This window comes from Agelaius tricolor, unplaced genomic scaffold, assembly GCF_023055355.1.
Source record: "Agelaius tricolor isolate 1412-34295 unplaced genomic scaffold, bAgeTri1.0.p SCAF_4, whole genome shotgun sequence".
In the NCBI taxonomy this organism is placed as follows: domain Eukaryota; kingdom Metazoa; phylum Chordata; class Aves; order Passeriformes; family Icteridae; genus Agelaius; species Agelaius tricolor.
The window spans coordinates 50,210,938-50,227,548 of NW_027269264.1; the positions used below are offsets into that span (position 1 = coordinate 50,210,938).

Consider the following 16,611-nt stretch of genomic DNA (forward strand, 5'->3'; position numbering starts at 1 on the left):
AGGGAGGAAACCCCACGAGCCCACAGGATTGCATGCTTTGCATGCTGCTAGAAAGGTGGCAGGTTTTAGTGGAGGACCTCACTTAAAATGATGGAGGAATCTGGGGAATGCTGGATGTTTACTGGTGAATGGGAAAGTTGCCTGGATTACCACATATTAAGTAGAATAGGATCTGCAGGTCAGAGCCTCTCTATATGAAATGCATCTGAAAGATGAGATTTCTTGTTCACACTAATTCCCCAGACCCAAAATATTAGTCATAAATCCTGACAAGGACCTTGCCAACTTTTAGTTGTAAGCCCCTGAAATACATATGGGGAATATGCTGCATTGCTTCCTCTCTGTGTTCAGGTGTTGAAGCCATATAAAAGAGCCAGATCCTTCATGGCAGCAAAAAATTCAGGAACTGTGCTCAGCTGGGTTTTCCATGCCCACTGGTCCTCCTTATCTTCCAAATACATTCTGGAAAAACTTGTTTTCTTTTGGCAGTAGGCTGCAAGCTAGCATTTTGAGAGGAATGGTAGCAGATTTGCTGCTTGAAAGGTTTAGAAACACTGAAATTAGTGGAGGAAGATAATAAAACAGAGAAGGTGGGATAAATAGAGGTATCTACCTGTAACATGAGCAAATTTTCCAGGGAGAGATTGTTGTTTCCAAGCTGCCGATGGAAGGAGCGGAGCAGTGACACCTATTGACAAAAGATTTCAAACTGCCAGCTCAGTTTTATTTCACTTAAGACATCTGGGCACCTCTGAATGCTTCAGTCTGTCTCGCCACTGACAGGGCAACACCAGCAAGGCAGAAATGCCACAAGCTTGTTCAAGCAGGTTTTCACAGGGTAACAGTATAGTGGATATATTCCAGGAGAACACACTGCAAAATTTCCAGATTATTTTTTAAGTCTGAACTGTTGACTTCCTCAGGTCTCTGCAGGAGAATTAAGCTAAAACCATTTCCCCCTTTTTGACAGTTCTGCTCTTCTCATCAAATATGTTTTCCTTTGTGCTTTGCCTCTCCTACTCTCTACTCCACCTTCTCCTTTCTTCCCCAAAGCCTCTGTTATTTTGTATTATCCCTGTGGATTTCTGACATCCAGCCTCTAGTACAAGGTTGCCTTCACCATTCAGTCCTCTTCTGGGACAAGGGTGCAGCCAGCCTTACAGATGAGAGTAATTGGATCCATAACACTCTCAGTCTCCCTAAAATCAAATTAAATGTGAAACGAGGTAGGGGTGATGCTCTTCCTATGAGTGTAGGACAGAGCCCACAACACCATCCACACCACTTGAATACAGCTGGGTGTTACAGTCCACTCAGGGTAACCTAAGCTTGGACATTATGGTCCAACCTGTGTGGCTTCAAGTGAGCAAAAACACAAAGACAAAGAAGCTTATACCAGGGCAGCTGCAGACAAAAGCAGCTACCACCACTACCTGACTTTATTCCAAGGACAGTGGGAAGTGAAGATAAGGAAAATCAGGATGTGAGGGAAATACTTAAATCAGGGGCAGAGACACTATAACAATTTTTGTCTGGGCAGTTAAATTAAAGTTTTTTATTATTAAGAAAAAAAGACACTTCTCAAGAAGAAGATGTAGTGGGGGTTTTTTCATCAAGTAAATATCACCACAGTGTTCTCCTCCTAGATCACCTGAGAGTGCTTTGTTCACTGATGATTTAATAATAACTGTCAGTGAGTATATATGGAGCAGGGACTGGAAAACTGGAGAGTGAAAATGGGAGTCAGTACTTCTGATATCTGTATGGGCAAACTTGTGCTGCCAAATCTCAGCTTCAGTTCCAGACATCTTTGTTTCTTGACTTCCTGTCTTCATACCTCAGGAGCAGGACAGTCCTACTTCTGTGAGAAGGGCTACTGAATTTTGCAAGTGGATCCCATTTTCTCCAGTCCCCCTGGTGCAGCAGTTTGGAAATTCTGTGTCAGGTTTTAAATTAATTTATTTAATTTATGTGTCAGTGAACACAGTAAGAAAATATAACTAATTGTGAACCTATATATCTGCTTTGTTATAGGATTTGATGTATTACTTAGTCTTACTCTTCCTGAGCCTGACCACTGACTGTGCTTGCCAGGACTTCTTATTTCTAAAATTGTTAATGGCTTGCTGCAATTATCTGTGCAGAAGCAGAAAAACATTTCAGGTAGTTAGAGAGTAGCTGGAGCATGGATGAGATGGATTATCATATTTAGATTTATATTTCTTAAACTCTTAGTGGAGCATCATTGTGTATCATGTTGTTAAAGACCACTTCGGAGAAAACCTGACTTAACTTATCAAAAAAGATTTTTGTCTCACTCCTATGGTTCTTACTTGCTGAACAAAGAATTCTACTCCATTTGCTGGGTTTAGTTAATCTTCTTTTAATTGTGAACCAAATTATTTTTGCATTTTTTTGGATGAAAGGACTCCATTGTGAACAAGATATCATTGTATTAACACATTTTCCTTATCCTAGAAGTTCTGAAGCCTGCACTCCATTTCACAAACTCTCCCAGACAGTTAAAGGTGCAGAGTCATCCTCAGCCTTCGTAAAATTTCTGATTAACTGAAAGTCATTGCAAAAAAATGGAATTTAAAAAGTGCTGGTCTGACTGGTTTCTTATGCTGGGCACACCAGCTTGGGTTTCTAATATTACTAAATTTAGTACTGAGACCTCAGAAGTGTTGTGTTGCCAGAGGCCTGGATAGGGATTCAGAAAGAGGCACCAGATAATATCCCTGATGTCCAACGGCAGAATAGTGGGATCACTCTGGCCTCTGGCTTCCCCTAGCCTCCTTCTCCTATGTACTTACTGCTGGTGTCAGGTACCCTTGCCAGGAAAAAAACAAGCAACAAAAAAATGAGCAATCTGATATGACAGGCAGTGCTAGCCAAACAGGTTTACCAGAATGAAGTACAGAATGTCCCAATGTTTTTTTTTTCCTTCCAGGAAAGGGTATGTTCCTAGGGCATGCCCAGTGTTAATCCCTGTGAAACCACTGTAGGCTACCCAGAGACGCATCTTGCTCCCTCTGAATTGCACCCATTTAAACATCTTCACCAATGAGTGGGGGCTTGCAAAGAAGTGGAATGGGGAAAGGCAGCTATCATACAGCTTTACCCTAGGCAGTGTGTGGTTCTGAGGTTTACTGTGTGGTTAATGGACAACATTTAATTATTTCAGGCTCGTCGTTCCCAACAAGGGCTACTCGTCGCTAGACCAGAGTCCAGATGAAAAGCCCCTGGTAGCCCTGGATACAGACAGGTATGCAAGAGGTTAAAAACATGATATACATGACAGCTTAAGTGGGTTTTCATGCCAGAGGGCAGCACTCACATTCTTCCCTCCACTGTTCCCTCTGACCTGTGCCATGGTGGGTCTCTGTGTAAGAACAAGGGAGAAGAGCTGTGAGAAAAGAGCACTGTGATGGAGAGATCTGAGGGTCACAGATGAAAGCTGCTCTACAGGCTCCCTTGATGTAACTTCTCTGTGCCTCAAGAACAGTTTCATGGCACAAGAAAGATAGAACTAAGTGGGGAATACAGGTCTCATCTGACTAATTCCTTCTTCGCTGTACTTGTACTTCCCTGCAGTGATGATGACTTCGATATGTCCAGATATTCCTCCTCGGGATACTCATCAGCTGAGGTGAGTTATACTCTCTCCTGCCATCCTTGCCATGAATACAAGTAACAGAGCAGCCAGAAATGGCTTATAGAGTCCTTGCACAGGCAGAAATGGCCACACAACAAATTTAGTAGTGGTATAGACTCTGTGAGTCTGGAAGGGGCCATGGCAGAAACTGTGTCATGTTGCTTTATTCCTTGGTGATGACACAGAGATCTGCCCATCAGCAGTTTTCACAGCTACCTTTGGTTTCACTCAAACTTTCCTTCATTCTGCCTGGTGCTGCAGTGACCCATGAGGTGCAAAAGCATCATCTTGACTGCCATGGCAGCTCAGCAACTGTATGCATGCCAAGGACACAAATACAGGATCTGAGGGTGTGCTGTGATTTCCAGTTACTGGAGTAGTCAGGGTCACCCAGTGTGTGTTTACTTGGAGCAAGCAGAAATTCCAGGGAGGACTTGCAGATATGAACTCTTGCCCTTTCAAAGAAAAAAGGCAGGAAGCTCAGGCTTGTTAGTCCCTCTGCATTGTTTCTGAGTAAATTCTTGTACTCTCTCATTAATTTGTTGCTCAGCCTCTTGTAAGAAGCCTCTGGCTACTGCTTCTGCAGAATTTTGTATCCAAGGGCTGAGCAGCCATTCTGCCCACAAACTGCTCAGAACTCTTGCCCCTTGTGTCTCTTCCTTGGATAAAATACCTCTGAAACCCTGGGAAACAGCCAAGAGCAGTGACCATGTCAGATGATCTGAGCTCTTTCTGTGCCCTAAGTGTTGTTTATATAGATCCAGTTAGACAGCACTTGAACCTGATATCACAGAGCCAAACTTTACCATCTTTTCACTGCTATAGTGTGCCCCAGACTGAGAGGGGGGACTGCCCATCTGCTAGTAAATAATATTATTGTATTACTTTAACTGAGGGCTTGTCCTTAGGGAAAAATTATTCCATTACAAAATAGCGTATCTCACTCTAGATATTCCTACTCTGGAGAAGCTAGTACCCTCCCCTCACTGAGGTCAAATCTAGGACTGTAGGGCAGTTGTTAATGATGGGGAAATACATTCCCAAATAAGGGAATGATGGATGAATCCTTCATCTTCTGACCACCAGAAGTAAGAACTCCCAAGTGTTTGACTGTTTGTCTCTTTGTCTGTAGCAGATCAACCAAGACTTGAACATCCAGCTGCTAAAGGATGGGTACCGGTTAGATGAGATCCCGGATGACGAGGACCTCGACCTAATCCCCCCTAAATCTGTCAACCCCACCTGCATGTGTTGCCAAGCCACCTCCTCCACTGCCTGTCACATCCAGTAGTGAGGCCGGCAGGCTGTGATCAGTGCTTTCCACTATAACTGTAAAACTTAACAGCCATTGCTTCCTCCTATGGTAGGACGTGCACCTCTTTGTGTTCATGGAGCCAGGAGAAACCAAAAAATTCATTTTATGATTGGTTGATAACTTATTTTAAACTATGGTAAAACAAAAGAGAAGTTGCTCAATGTGCCAGGCAGTGCCTGGCAGAGCTGACTGGTCTGGAGAGCGAATGCAGAGGGGTCCAGAGATACCTCCTTGGTTTGTTTAGGCACTGGGGATATTTTGTAAAGTGTCTTTTTCCAGAATGGGAAAGGTCAGATGGGACTTCAGGTAATCCTGCCCACTGAAACCAATCCATCTGAAAGATTAGGGCAAGTTGGAGGTATCAAAGTGTTTTACCAATGAGAGGAAGTCAGTTCTTAATTCATTCACTAAACCTGTTTCATTTGCATAACCAAAACAATATTATAACTGGGGCACAGGAATGGGGACGGACCAGGGCATCCTTTCTTATGGCAAGGCTAGCCAGGACTAGCATGACACAATTCATTCACTTGCAAAAGGGACAAGTAGCTGACATCTCACTGTGAGTCAGTACTAGCTAGAGCTGTTGTGTCACATAGCCAATGCAATCTACCCTTAGCGCCACATTAAATTACCACCAAACACATCAGGTTCGATCTGCAATCCACTCATGCACTTCAAGGACTTGCTCATTGCCCAGGAATACCAACCATACTTGTGACTTCAGTTCAGTCACGTATTCTGACTTCAGCCTGTATTTAATCCCTGTGCAAACCATCTCTTTCCAAAAATCTTAAACTTTGTTCAGCTGAGAAGAAATGAATCCTGCATGAGTCAGGACTAGAGACATACTGAACAACAGTGCTGGAAAAGCTAGTTGAAGACAGCACATTTTAAGAGTGCTTGACTCTTGATATTCTCTTGACTCTGTGTCTCTGGGTGCTTGTGGGAGAAACTCATTAATGCTGAAGTTATCAGTGTGGTAGGGTCAGACTTGAGAGGAATTTTCAGCAACAGCAGAGTTATGAACAGCTTCAGCTGAAAGATGCCCATGAGAGGAAACTACTGTTCACCCCCTATCTGCCCAGTTTGAGCCAGACATGGTCCCAGGTCAGGAGCAGATGGTGCTGCAAAAGTTAGGAAACCTGTTACATTAGGTTGCTGGTCTGAGCTCCCAGCTCACCAGCAGATTGATTTGTTATTTTTTTGAATGCAGAATCACTTCTGGAATTAGGAAACATGTCCTCTCACTCACTGCAGCATATGCAAGGGATGGGCTGGCATTTTTCTTGGTGTTGAAATCTTTTGCCACAGGCACAATTCTTGTGTTTTCCTGGCCTTTCAGGAGGAAGGACCACCTGCTTGGGGTCATCACCCACTTTGTAGCCTAGGAATGGAAAAAATGAGGGCAGTTCTGAGCTTCCCGTGAGAATTCCTGAGTCACAAAGCAGAGCCTGAGCTGCACCACAACAGACGGATCCCCTATCTGAAATCTATGTGAAGCGAGCGGAGTCTTTAAGAAGTCTTAATTAGCAGGAGATTTCTTTAACATCCTGGAGATTTACTTTGTGCAGTGCAAAACTTGATACCAGCCACAGTGTGAGTGAAAGAGCAGGCACACAAGATTCCCAGGCTTATTTACTTGATGGTGTTGACAACTTTTAAAGCTGTGCTTGTCCCCTCTGCCTAAAAAACATGCTGCCACTCTGGTTCTAGGCCATAGAAAGAGAACTTGAATGGTGCTGTTTACTGAGCATCCCTGCCTCTTCATACAGAAGTGATGGTTAACTTGCCAACTCTTGTGGGGATGGTGTTCCTCAAGTGAATTCATCTCCTTTTCTCACTACCTGGTAGTGCTGAGGGGGAATATTTCCAAAATACAACTCAGGTATGAGGTTGTCCAGAGGTGAGGGAAGTAGAGAGTACAGAAATGATTAAAGGGAAAAACATTCCTTAAGGAGTCTTTTTTAATGGGGAATGTAGTCAAAACCTAATAGAAATACCATGGTCAAACCAAATCCTATAGGACATGACCAACGCTCTTTAAATCTTCACTCTTCTGGAGAGGGACTTTGCAGTTCAGCACTGGTATCATGGAACGTCTTCATCACATTCATCCTCCTGGGTCAGTCTCTGTGCCTTCCAGCCAGGCTGCACACCTCAGCCTTTCCCACGGCCCTTGCTCAGGAGCTTGGAGCATTTCAGAGTTTCTGCTAGAGCAACAAGCCATCTCTTCACCTGGGCCAGCCTCTGAGGGCTGAACGCCCCACAGGTCTCCATCATGCTGCCATCATAGAATCATGCCATCATCTAGGTTCAAAAACACCCTTAAGATCACTGAGTCCAGCTATAGCCAAGCACTGTCCTGTTCAGTCTAGGATAGAATGAGGCTTGCTGTTACTCTTATCTCTCAGGGTTAACACCTCTCCTCTGAGGGACAGACTTAGTGGCCTTGGCAGTGCTGGATTAACAGTTGGATTCTATGATCTTAAAGGTTTTTTCCAACCTGAGGGGTTCTGTGACACCCACTGTCCCATGGCACCATTATCAAGTCCTTTTATTGCCCCTGTTGCTAGTTTTTGCCTGCCATGTGCCCTGAGACATTCCCCAACCCTGCAACTGCCTTCACCACTTCGTATTTTGTGATGTGCATCTGCTTCTAGCACAGCCCTTTTAGGGAGGGAGGGAGATTAATTCAGATATTCTTCCACTTGGTGCTTCCTCCAAATACAAACCGAAGCACAACTCAAGCATTTTTGCCTGTGCACAGAAGGAGTTGGTGGCAGAAATAGTTGGTTTGGCATGACAGTACTGGACCATAAAATGGCAATTTTTTGGCTTCTCCTCTCTATGCTTTGTGTTCATATATTTTATTAGGGGAATAATGTAGAAAGGGTCGGGAAAAGTAGTTACCTGTGTAGGGTCGTTACCAGAAAGGCTGAGTGGCTTAAGGCAATGCACATGTGGCTGTCATAGAAAACTGAACACTAACCCTTCTGAACTGCAGCCCCTTCAGCAGATTATGACCGTGCAGCATGTTTGTTGGCTCATTGTGGAATATTGAGGACTGCCCATTGGTATGTATCAACGACAGATGAGGCTGGTTCCCCCTGTCTGGTCTCATGTTCAGACCTTTGCTTTACCCAGCAGGTTTTCTGTATTCCCTCAGAGTCAGAGAATGGGTAAGGCTGGAAGGGGCCACAGTGGGGTCATCTGATCCAGCCTCTCTGCTCAAGCAAACCTTGTTGGAGTTTATGCTGAGGTGATTTCCTGGGAAGGTGTGAAGATAGATGGTTATCCTGTCACTGCTCTCCTTAGACCAGTCTCTGCCACCAGGGCCAGAAAAGCAGAAGGCAAGAGCACAGACTCTGACTCTGTCACAACATTTCTACAAATCTGCAGAGCTGCTGGGTGCTCTCTAAATGCAGATGGCATGCAAGAAAGAAAATTGTTCCTTCCTCCAGTCTTTGCACCAAACAAGATGGCCCTCTCAGGCCACATTTTCAATCCAAAGTTGTACAGAAAACCAAGGGGAGGAACACCATGGAATATGAAATGCTGCGCTGCTGTCTACCTAAATTACCGTGCAAACAGGATATAAGGATATTGATGCTGGTGCCTCCAAAAAGGAATTTGCATTTGGTGTCTCCTAAAGCCAGACTGGGTTTTTGTTAGGATTTTATGTAATGTCAGTCACCAAATTATGTGAGTTTCAGCAAATCCTTTTCTTTTATCAGATGTTAATCTGATAAAATATCAGCTAGTATCCTTGAATGTGAGCTGGATTTGAACTCTAGGGTCTCAGCGCTCTGTTCCGTCTCTCTTGTCAGCAAAAGCCACATATCCAGATGTCTTTGGGAGGAGGAACATCCTCCTAGTCTTGAGGAAGGTCTATAGATAGTGTGTTCATGTGTTTGTATATAAACCTCAGCTGAAAGGAGGCTGATGCCCATTCTGAAGGCTCATTTGATATCTTACCAGACACATCTTGAAGTGTACCCTTGGAAGAGCCACTGGGGGATATCTGACATTGCTGCATGTCTGTCCCTAACATGTGTGCTTGGCCATTGGATCTGCTGTGCTCTCCTGGCTGTCCTGCCTGCAGATGCCTTGCAACTGCAAAACCGGGTGACCATTCCTGCTGCATGGACTTTGAGAGGAACTTAGGACAACTTCTCCCACAGACAAGAGGGACTCAGCTCCTTCTGGTTTGTTTCATCAGCTCTTGTCCCAAAAGGAGGCACCCACTGTGTTCAGTGGTTCACTGGCTGACACACAGGTCTGCAATCCTGAGCAGGATCCTTCCCTTTCCATGCACAGTCTGATCCTGGGCTGGCCTGCAGGCTGTGCAGGAGAATGCAGGAGGCGTGAAAAATGCAGCGCCCTGTGTGTGATTCAACAGAAACATGAAGATGCTTTTGAAGAAAGGAAGGACCCAGCTGGGCAACAGATGGAAAACAGGAAAAGGAAAACAAGCAATAACTGGAAAGATTGCCAAGTGCTGTCATGGCCTCAGGCAGATCCCAGTTGTCCGAGTTGATCTGTCTCAGTGCAGTGCTGATGCCAGCAGGGAGCAAAGCTTGCTTTCAGATGTACACACCAGAAACATCCTGTCCCTGAGCTGGCACTGCAGCCAGCTACAGCCCTGGTGTGTCTGCTGGACTGTTAGAGCACAGAAAAATGAGATCTGGGGTCCTTGCTGCTGTAGGTATTTGCTCTAACCTCAGGCAAGTCACATCAGGTCTTGATGTCAATTCCTTTCTGGGGCACATGGGAGAAACCTGCCTTCCCAAAGTGCTGCCACCATCCTGCATGGATACTGTCAAGTGAGAGGCACCATGGATAGGACAGTTCTGCAAGAAGGATGTAAATATAATGCTTTAGAAGTTTAATTCCTATTTTCAAAGTACTATTCTGCTTTCCCTCTCTTTACCATCTCCTGATGTTCCTCACACATGCCAGAATGCAGCAGGGTGGAGGTTAGTGCAGAGGTTAAGCATCTTTGGAGAAAGATGTTTGTCAAGGATGTGTAAACCAGTTACTTGGCAGCTGACTCTTCACAGCTGGCTTCTGAGTTTGCCTGCTCCCAGAGGGAACATGTACAAAGATTTGATGACCCAACAGCACCATCCACTGATAGCAGAATTAAGGAATTTAGGAGTGAAGCTTGGGATGGCACGAAGGGGAACAGAGGATTGAAAGGCTCGTTTTTGGGATATTCCCATGGCAGTTTCATGCTCTTGCTTTTAGCAACCATATGATCATCTTAGCCTTTAGGCTGGTGGTTCTGCCTGGGCTCCTCCTTTGCTGTTCCATTCTCACTTCACACCCACCTGGGGTACTGCCACTCTTACCTAGAATGCCGTAGGCTTTGGCACCTGGCTGCTGCTTGGCTCAGCAAGCTTGGGCTGCATGATCAAAAGCAACATTTGCATAGAGGAGCAGTGCCACAGGGCTAGCTGGGAAGGCATGGAAAGGTCTTCATTTTAAGCTGCTTTTCACCTCTAGGCATACTTGTCTATTCCTTTCAAGGCTCAGCTGTGAGAGGGATTGCTCCAAACTGCACCTCATCAGACAAACCCACCTTTGTTACAGAACCACACAAGACTTGAAGCAGAAGGGCCAGGAATTTAGCATAAAGAGAGATTTTGTGGCTGGGATTATCTGCAGGAGGTCAGTGGAGGTTTCTAATAGGGGTTGTGGTCCATATTTTAACTTCCTGTATTATGCAGCTGAGCTGCTGCATTGCTTCCCAAAAATTACAGCTACATCCCTTCCTTTGCCCCACTTGACATTGCTGGCAGTCCCAGAACGACAGCAGCTGAACACTGCCTGTCTGAGCACATCTTTGACAGCTTGCTGAGGAGGCAGAGGCTGGGACTGACTGAGATCACACAAAGCACAGCCCCATGGCCCACACAAGCATGCAGCACACCATGTCACAGAGCAGCACAGACACCAGCAGGACAGGTTGCAGCTTTCCCTGGTGCCTACTTGAAAGCAGTAGGCACCAGGAAAAGGCCACTGAAAGGCCATCCTAAGTCTCATAGCTGCTAAGATATTTACCCTCCCAGAGCAGCATTTCTCCCCTAGCTGCCCATGCAGCTGTCCCAGGTGAGCTCCCTGGGAAGCACTGCTCTTCACCCAGGCTGCCTTTCTGCTTTTGCAATCTAAATAAGCTGCAACTCCATTTGGTACCCACCTTCCTCAAGCCTCCATGATCTGGGAGACACAGTTTGTTGAGAGATATAATATAGACAAATGGAAAGAGCTGAAAAACTTTGGCAAGCACTCTTCATGACAGACCTTCATATCCACCCCCAGTTCACAGATTTGTTTGTTCCATTTCTTTGCATGGAGAAGCTGCAGTAGCAGCTGTGTTCAACTTGTGGCTGCCTCTGTCCCAAGACAAACCCCAAGCAAAAGTCAGGCCAGCTGCAGGTCAGTGAACAGATGGGGTGAGAATCAGACAGGAGGCTGGGATTTCTCTTCACCCACATGAAGGCTGTGGGGCTGAGGATTCACCAGGTTTGTGCAAAACCTGGTGAGATGCAGCCCACCAAGCCGGATGCCTTCGCCCTCCTGGCCTTAGTGCTGTGGGTCCAGGTCTGCAGACCAGGTCCCAGACCTGCCAACCCACGTGCTCCTGGTGTGGGCTGGAGTCCTGCAGCAGAGGCCTTAGTGGGGAGCCTGTTGGCTCTGCTTTTGCTGCACTGGGGAAGGGTGCTGTGAGATACTGGTGGGGCTGTAGTTCCGCCAGGAGAAAGACTCTGGTGGAGGATGAAGTCTTTGCAGGGGAGACAATTCAGAAAGTTGGGTTTTTCCCCTCCCCTTTTTGCACTTTTTAAACCCTTTTTACTCCTTCCACAGAGGTTATTGAACCTTCAGTTTAATAAGGGAGATGAGCTGCCATTAAATAAGTTTCTGAAGGGTCTGAAAGCAGGTGCTGGCTGGCTTGCAGAGCCAGTCTGTGCCTGACATTATTTCCAGGCCTCATTGTCCAACCTGTAGCAGAGTCACCCCATGAGCTGGGCAAGGACTGGGGTGGTAGGGTCAGCACTGGCCATCATGCCAAACAGCCATGGCTTCCCAAACTGAAGAAGAATCAGACCAGAAAATGGGGGAAGGAGCAACCGCAGTAGAAGGATAGCTAGTTGTCACAAGTAATCTTCGGTATCCGTGTCCAGTGGTTAGTCCTAGAATTGCAAGCCTTGTTATATTGCACACACGTCCTCCTTCCACTCCCCTTTTCTCAAAGCAGCCGTCGCCTTTCTTCCCCCTGCCCCATGCACTAATGATGAGCATCAGAGGCAGTTGCACCAAAGTGATTCTCAGCCCAGTTCTGCATCCCCCCCTTCTCACCCGAACCCAAGGCAACCCAGACTGTTGTTGGCCTTCACGAGTCTAGTAATTCCAGTTGGGTTTCTTTCCTTGTGTTTCATGGCTTCCTTCCCATGCACTCTAGCAGGGCAGTACAGGAGGCTCTGACCATGTCCCAGGAAGTTTCTTTGCCCCCAGCAGCACCTTGCAGACATGCACCTTACTGGGAATGTACTGGGTCAATGCTGGTGAGATCTGGCACTGCCGATCTTGAATGGGTGGCAGCTGATGGGGATCCACCCAAGGAAGTTGGCAGAAAGTGGCTACTGTCCCTTTTCTTTTCTTTTTTGAGGGAAAGAGGGATTTTTTTGGCATTACAATTATTGTCCATCTTCCAGTGGCCAAGTTCTGGGCTGCATTAATAATTGGGGTTCAGTGGCTGTCCAGGCAGGTGTGGAGCTCTGCACCAACCTTAATAGCAAATGTCATGGCTGTAGCCAGAGCCTGTGTACAGGATGGGTTTCTTCCATGCTGGCAAAGTACTTTCAGCAGGCTCCAGATGGACACTTCTGGCAGACAGAAAAACAGCACTCTTCCAAGTCCAGATCAAATCTGCACTTCCATTTTGTGTCCTCAGCATGGGAAAAAAAATCAGCCTAAGCAAATGCCTTCCTGGTCTCCATTCCCTGTGTGGTGCCTGGTGCCCCAGGGGAAGGGGTGGTGGGAGGTATTTCAAGGTCACCAAAAGCAAGATCCTTTTTGGATTTATTTAATGGAAATACATTTCAGGACGGGAGACCTCCCGACCATTGTGTTAATCTCAAGAGCAGATGAATTTCTGGCTGTCCTTGCATATAGTGAAATATAGCTGAAACAGCTAATCACAAATAGAGTTAAATGTAGGGTTTGACCTGAATAACCTTTTAATTAGGAAGATAAATTTGTTGTAGCTTGACCTTAGTCCTTGTTAGGAACCTGCTAATCATTTGACATGCAGAGTGTATTAATGCTGCACTTAACTTGGCCATTGTTTTTTTTATCTGGTTTTGGGAGTTTTCTCACTTCCAAAGCATCAGTCTGCATCCTGTAGGGGTTTTCTTTTGTTCCCTTTTTTCCCATTCAGATCATGTAGCACACTGTTGTACTTTTGTTCCCGTCTGTGTAGAGTATTGCCTTAAACAGATCAGTTGTGTTATGGTTTGTTTTGGGTTTTCTCTTTTCTACCATCAGTTTTATGCATTAATTTATTTTAAAATGTGGGGGTTTTTTTCAAAAACATGAAAAACGTGTATAGTATTTTTTTTTAACATTTCCATTGCAGTATTTATCATTGTTACTGGTTGTGTGTAGTGTAACGGAATTAATGATATTAAAAAGCATACATATGAAAACCAGCCTGACAGCCTTTTATTTCATTGGAGCAAACCAGGGCAAGGGAGTGTGGACTGCACCAGCTCCTCTGAGCCCCCAGCAGTTGCAGATACTGAAACCAGGGGTGCAGCCTTCACTCCATGGCCTGCTTGGTCCCAGAAACAGCAGCTGCTGTGACCTGTGTGAATGGCAGAGGTAAATATTCCAGGACTGGCCACCAACGTTTGGGAAAATGAGTCCCCAGGGCAGCAGGAAGGCACACAAGGCTGGACCCAGCTCCTGCATCTGGTCAGCAAGAAGCAGAAAGAACTGCTGCATCTGTATGACATCAATGGGTGAAGTAACCTTTTCTCCAGCCCTGCAGCTGTTCTGCCCTTCTAAGCTGTTGGCACATGAGCCAAGCCCTGATTTTAAAGTCCAATACCAGCAGCTGGAAAACCTGTGGACCACCAGGAACAGAGGACAGCCATGGAGGCCAGTGGATCATGCTGGCAACAAATCTGGTGCAGGATTAGTACCCCCACAGCTGAGAGGCTTGGATTCCACCTTTGCACAGTGGTGCTCCCCAGACCTGTGACCTGGGTTGCTCCAAGACCAGGGAGCTGAGGCAGGGGTAGGCACGGCAGTGTCCACCTTCCCCTCCCAGCCTCCCACTGACTCCCTGCAGGGAATGGGGCTGATGGAGAGCCTAAACCTGGCTCAACAGAGACCAGTAGAGTGTGAAAATCAAGGGCAGCTTGTTTTCTTCTTCTCTAAGGACACAAAATTCACTTTTGCTGGAACCCACTCAGGTGTTCCAGGTTGTCCAGCAGCAAACCAGGCAGGGCTCTGCAGCCCTTCAGGGGCACAGGTTGGCATCTCCCCTGCCAAGATGAGTGTGGGTCTGCTCCCATGAATCTGCCAAACTGAAGCAGCAGAGGGGGTGGAACAGAGCACAGCAGGGCTCTGAGTGGGCACAGTGTCATAGGCCAGAGCAGAGCAAGGCTTGCCTTGTCCGTATCCCTGCAGGGGCATCTCTGCTCAACTCCCCAGCTCTGGAGAAAGCAAACTCAGTTCATGCCACTCCCACCCTGGCATGACCCAGCTGCCTCTGCACTGAGATGGGTGAGGATTGCTCACTCTGATTGCAGAGACCATTTCTTGGATGGAACAGCAAACAAGGCTCAACACAGGATCACCCAAATCCAGCTTTTAATTAAAAAGGGGAGACAGAGCAGGCAATAATTTCCCTGGCTACCCCATGAGGCTGGGGCAGCTGTGCTGGTGCTGTGACACAGTCATTGGTGGCAGTGGTGTGGAGGGGTCTCTGTCTGCAGCTGGATTGCTGTAGGATTTCCAAGGCAATACAGGAGAAAGGGGCTTGAAAAGCCACAATTACTGCTCTTGCAGCTCCCAAAATAAAATTATCTTGACTAGGACCAGCTGAAACTATTTCCTACCATTGTAAGGTAGCTGCTGGCAGGAGGGGAGGGAGCTGGGAGCCAAGACAAAACAAGGAGGGTATGGCCCGAGAGGGATGTAGGCAGGAACTGCAGTCAGGGAGCATGGCTATGGGACTGAGAAAGCCACCAAATCCCAGTGCTCCCATTCTATGGCGTCACTGATCCCATGAACATCACCCTGGGCTGCCAACCCACACCAGTCCCAGCAGGCTGCATGTTCCTCTTTAAAAAACACAGGACCCTCAACAGCACTTGCGCCAACTCCTACTGCTCGCTCTGCTCTGTCAAAGACCATCCAAGAGTGGGTTCCACAGGAGCTCTGGAAACAGAAAAAGTTTGTAACACAGGTAAGTGCTGCAGGAGGAGGAAACTTTGGGGTTTCTACACCTACCCAGTTGTAGATGCCCCACACGTCAGTTGCAGATGCAGGAGGGTGGCACTCAGAGGCCACCTCACTGTGTCTCTGTAGCGAGGCATTGTCATATGCTCCCTGATCAGGAGAGTGTTTGACACCCCATGGCATGTGCTTGCTGACTTGTCCGCTGGAGCTGCATCCTGCAGTGGCTTTGGTCTTTTAGAGCTGGCAGAGCAGAAGGTCTGACATGTCAGCCCTGTCCATGGGGAGGTTTCAGAGAGCGCCAGGCGCAGGATCTGCTGAATTAGGGAAACTGAGGCAGTGACAGGGCTCATGCCAGGCTGCATGAGTGTGACCTGGTGATGATGGGGTGACCTGGTGATGATGGGGTTGCTTTGAGAGCTGCTGTAACACAATTCCCAGACTCAGATGAGTTCCAGCTGGTGGGTCTTCCATCCCAGGGGACCATGTGAAGGGCTGGGGAGAGTTCTGAGCACTGAAAAATCCCTTCCAGCCCTGGTCCTGCAGGAGGAGAGATCCCTGAGCTGAGGCCCCACTCATGGGGGCATCTGTGGGACACAGCTTTCCCTTCACGGGCTAAGAAGGTCAGCAGCACTGAGGCAAAGCTCACTGCAAACCAGCTCATCTCCTGCAGCCTCGTTACCATGTGCATTGTAATGAGGGAGCAAGCAGAGGGCATGGACAGGGACGTCACCACTGTGCAGGACAGAAATAGTGCATGCTACCAACCAGGGCACCCCTCTCCTCCATGAAACACAGCCCTCTCAGGCTTGCCAGCTGTAGGACATTGGTACAGTCCTGTAACTCCCTTCCCAGCCTCTGCTTGCCCCATTCCTGGCAGCCCCAGTGCACTCACCCCATCTCCCATTAGGCAAAGTGCTCGAATGTCTGTGGACACCCTGGATGCAGGGGCAGAGGAGCCAGTGATTCCATCCTCTCTCCCATGGTTCTGGGTGAGGGAGGAACTTGGGGAGAGAATCACAGCGCTGCTACAACCCCCAAGGGAGGCTTGATGCTCAGATCTCCAGCTGCATTTCCAGCACTAGATCCTGCCTAGTAGCCCGTTTCACCGTGTGTCCCAGCAGCTGTGAAGGCAGATGCTGCCACAGGGAATGGGTGTCTCTTCCCA

The 16,611-nt window shown here is 47.1% G+C and overlaps 1 protein-coding gene across 3 annotated transcripts in view; it reads left to right on the forward strand.

Moving 5' to 3' along the window:
• The window catches only part of FAM219A (family with sequence similarity 219 member A), a 92,996-nt gene extending 79,309 nt beyond the window's left edge, over positions 1-13,687 (forward strand). For 2 of the 3 annotated variants that reach the window (XM_071425705.1, XM_071425703.1), the window contains exons 4-6: positions 3,188-3,268; positions 3,598-3,652; positions 4,791-13,687. In XM_071425705.1, the coding sequence (XP_071281806.1) occupies positions 3,188-3,268; positions 3,598-3,652; positions 4,791-4,949 (295 nt within the window). In that variant the 3' untranslated portion in view covers positions 4,950-13,687. The remainder of the gene's footprint in view (positions 1-3,187; positions 3,269-3,597; positions 3,653-4,790) is intronic. The other variant, XM_071425704.1, reaches the window with a different exon arrangement.
• Positions 13,688-16,611: the final 2,924 nt, after the last annotated feature.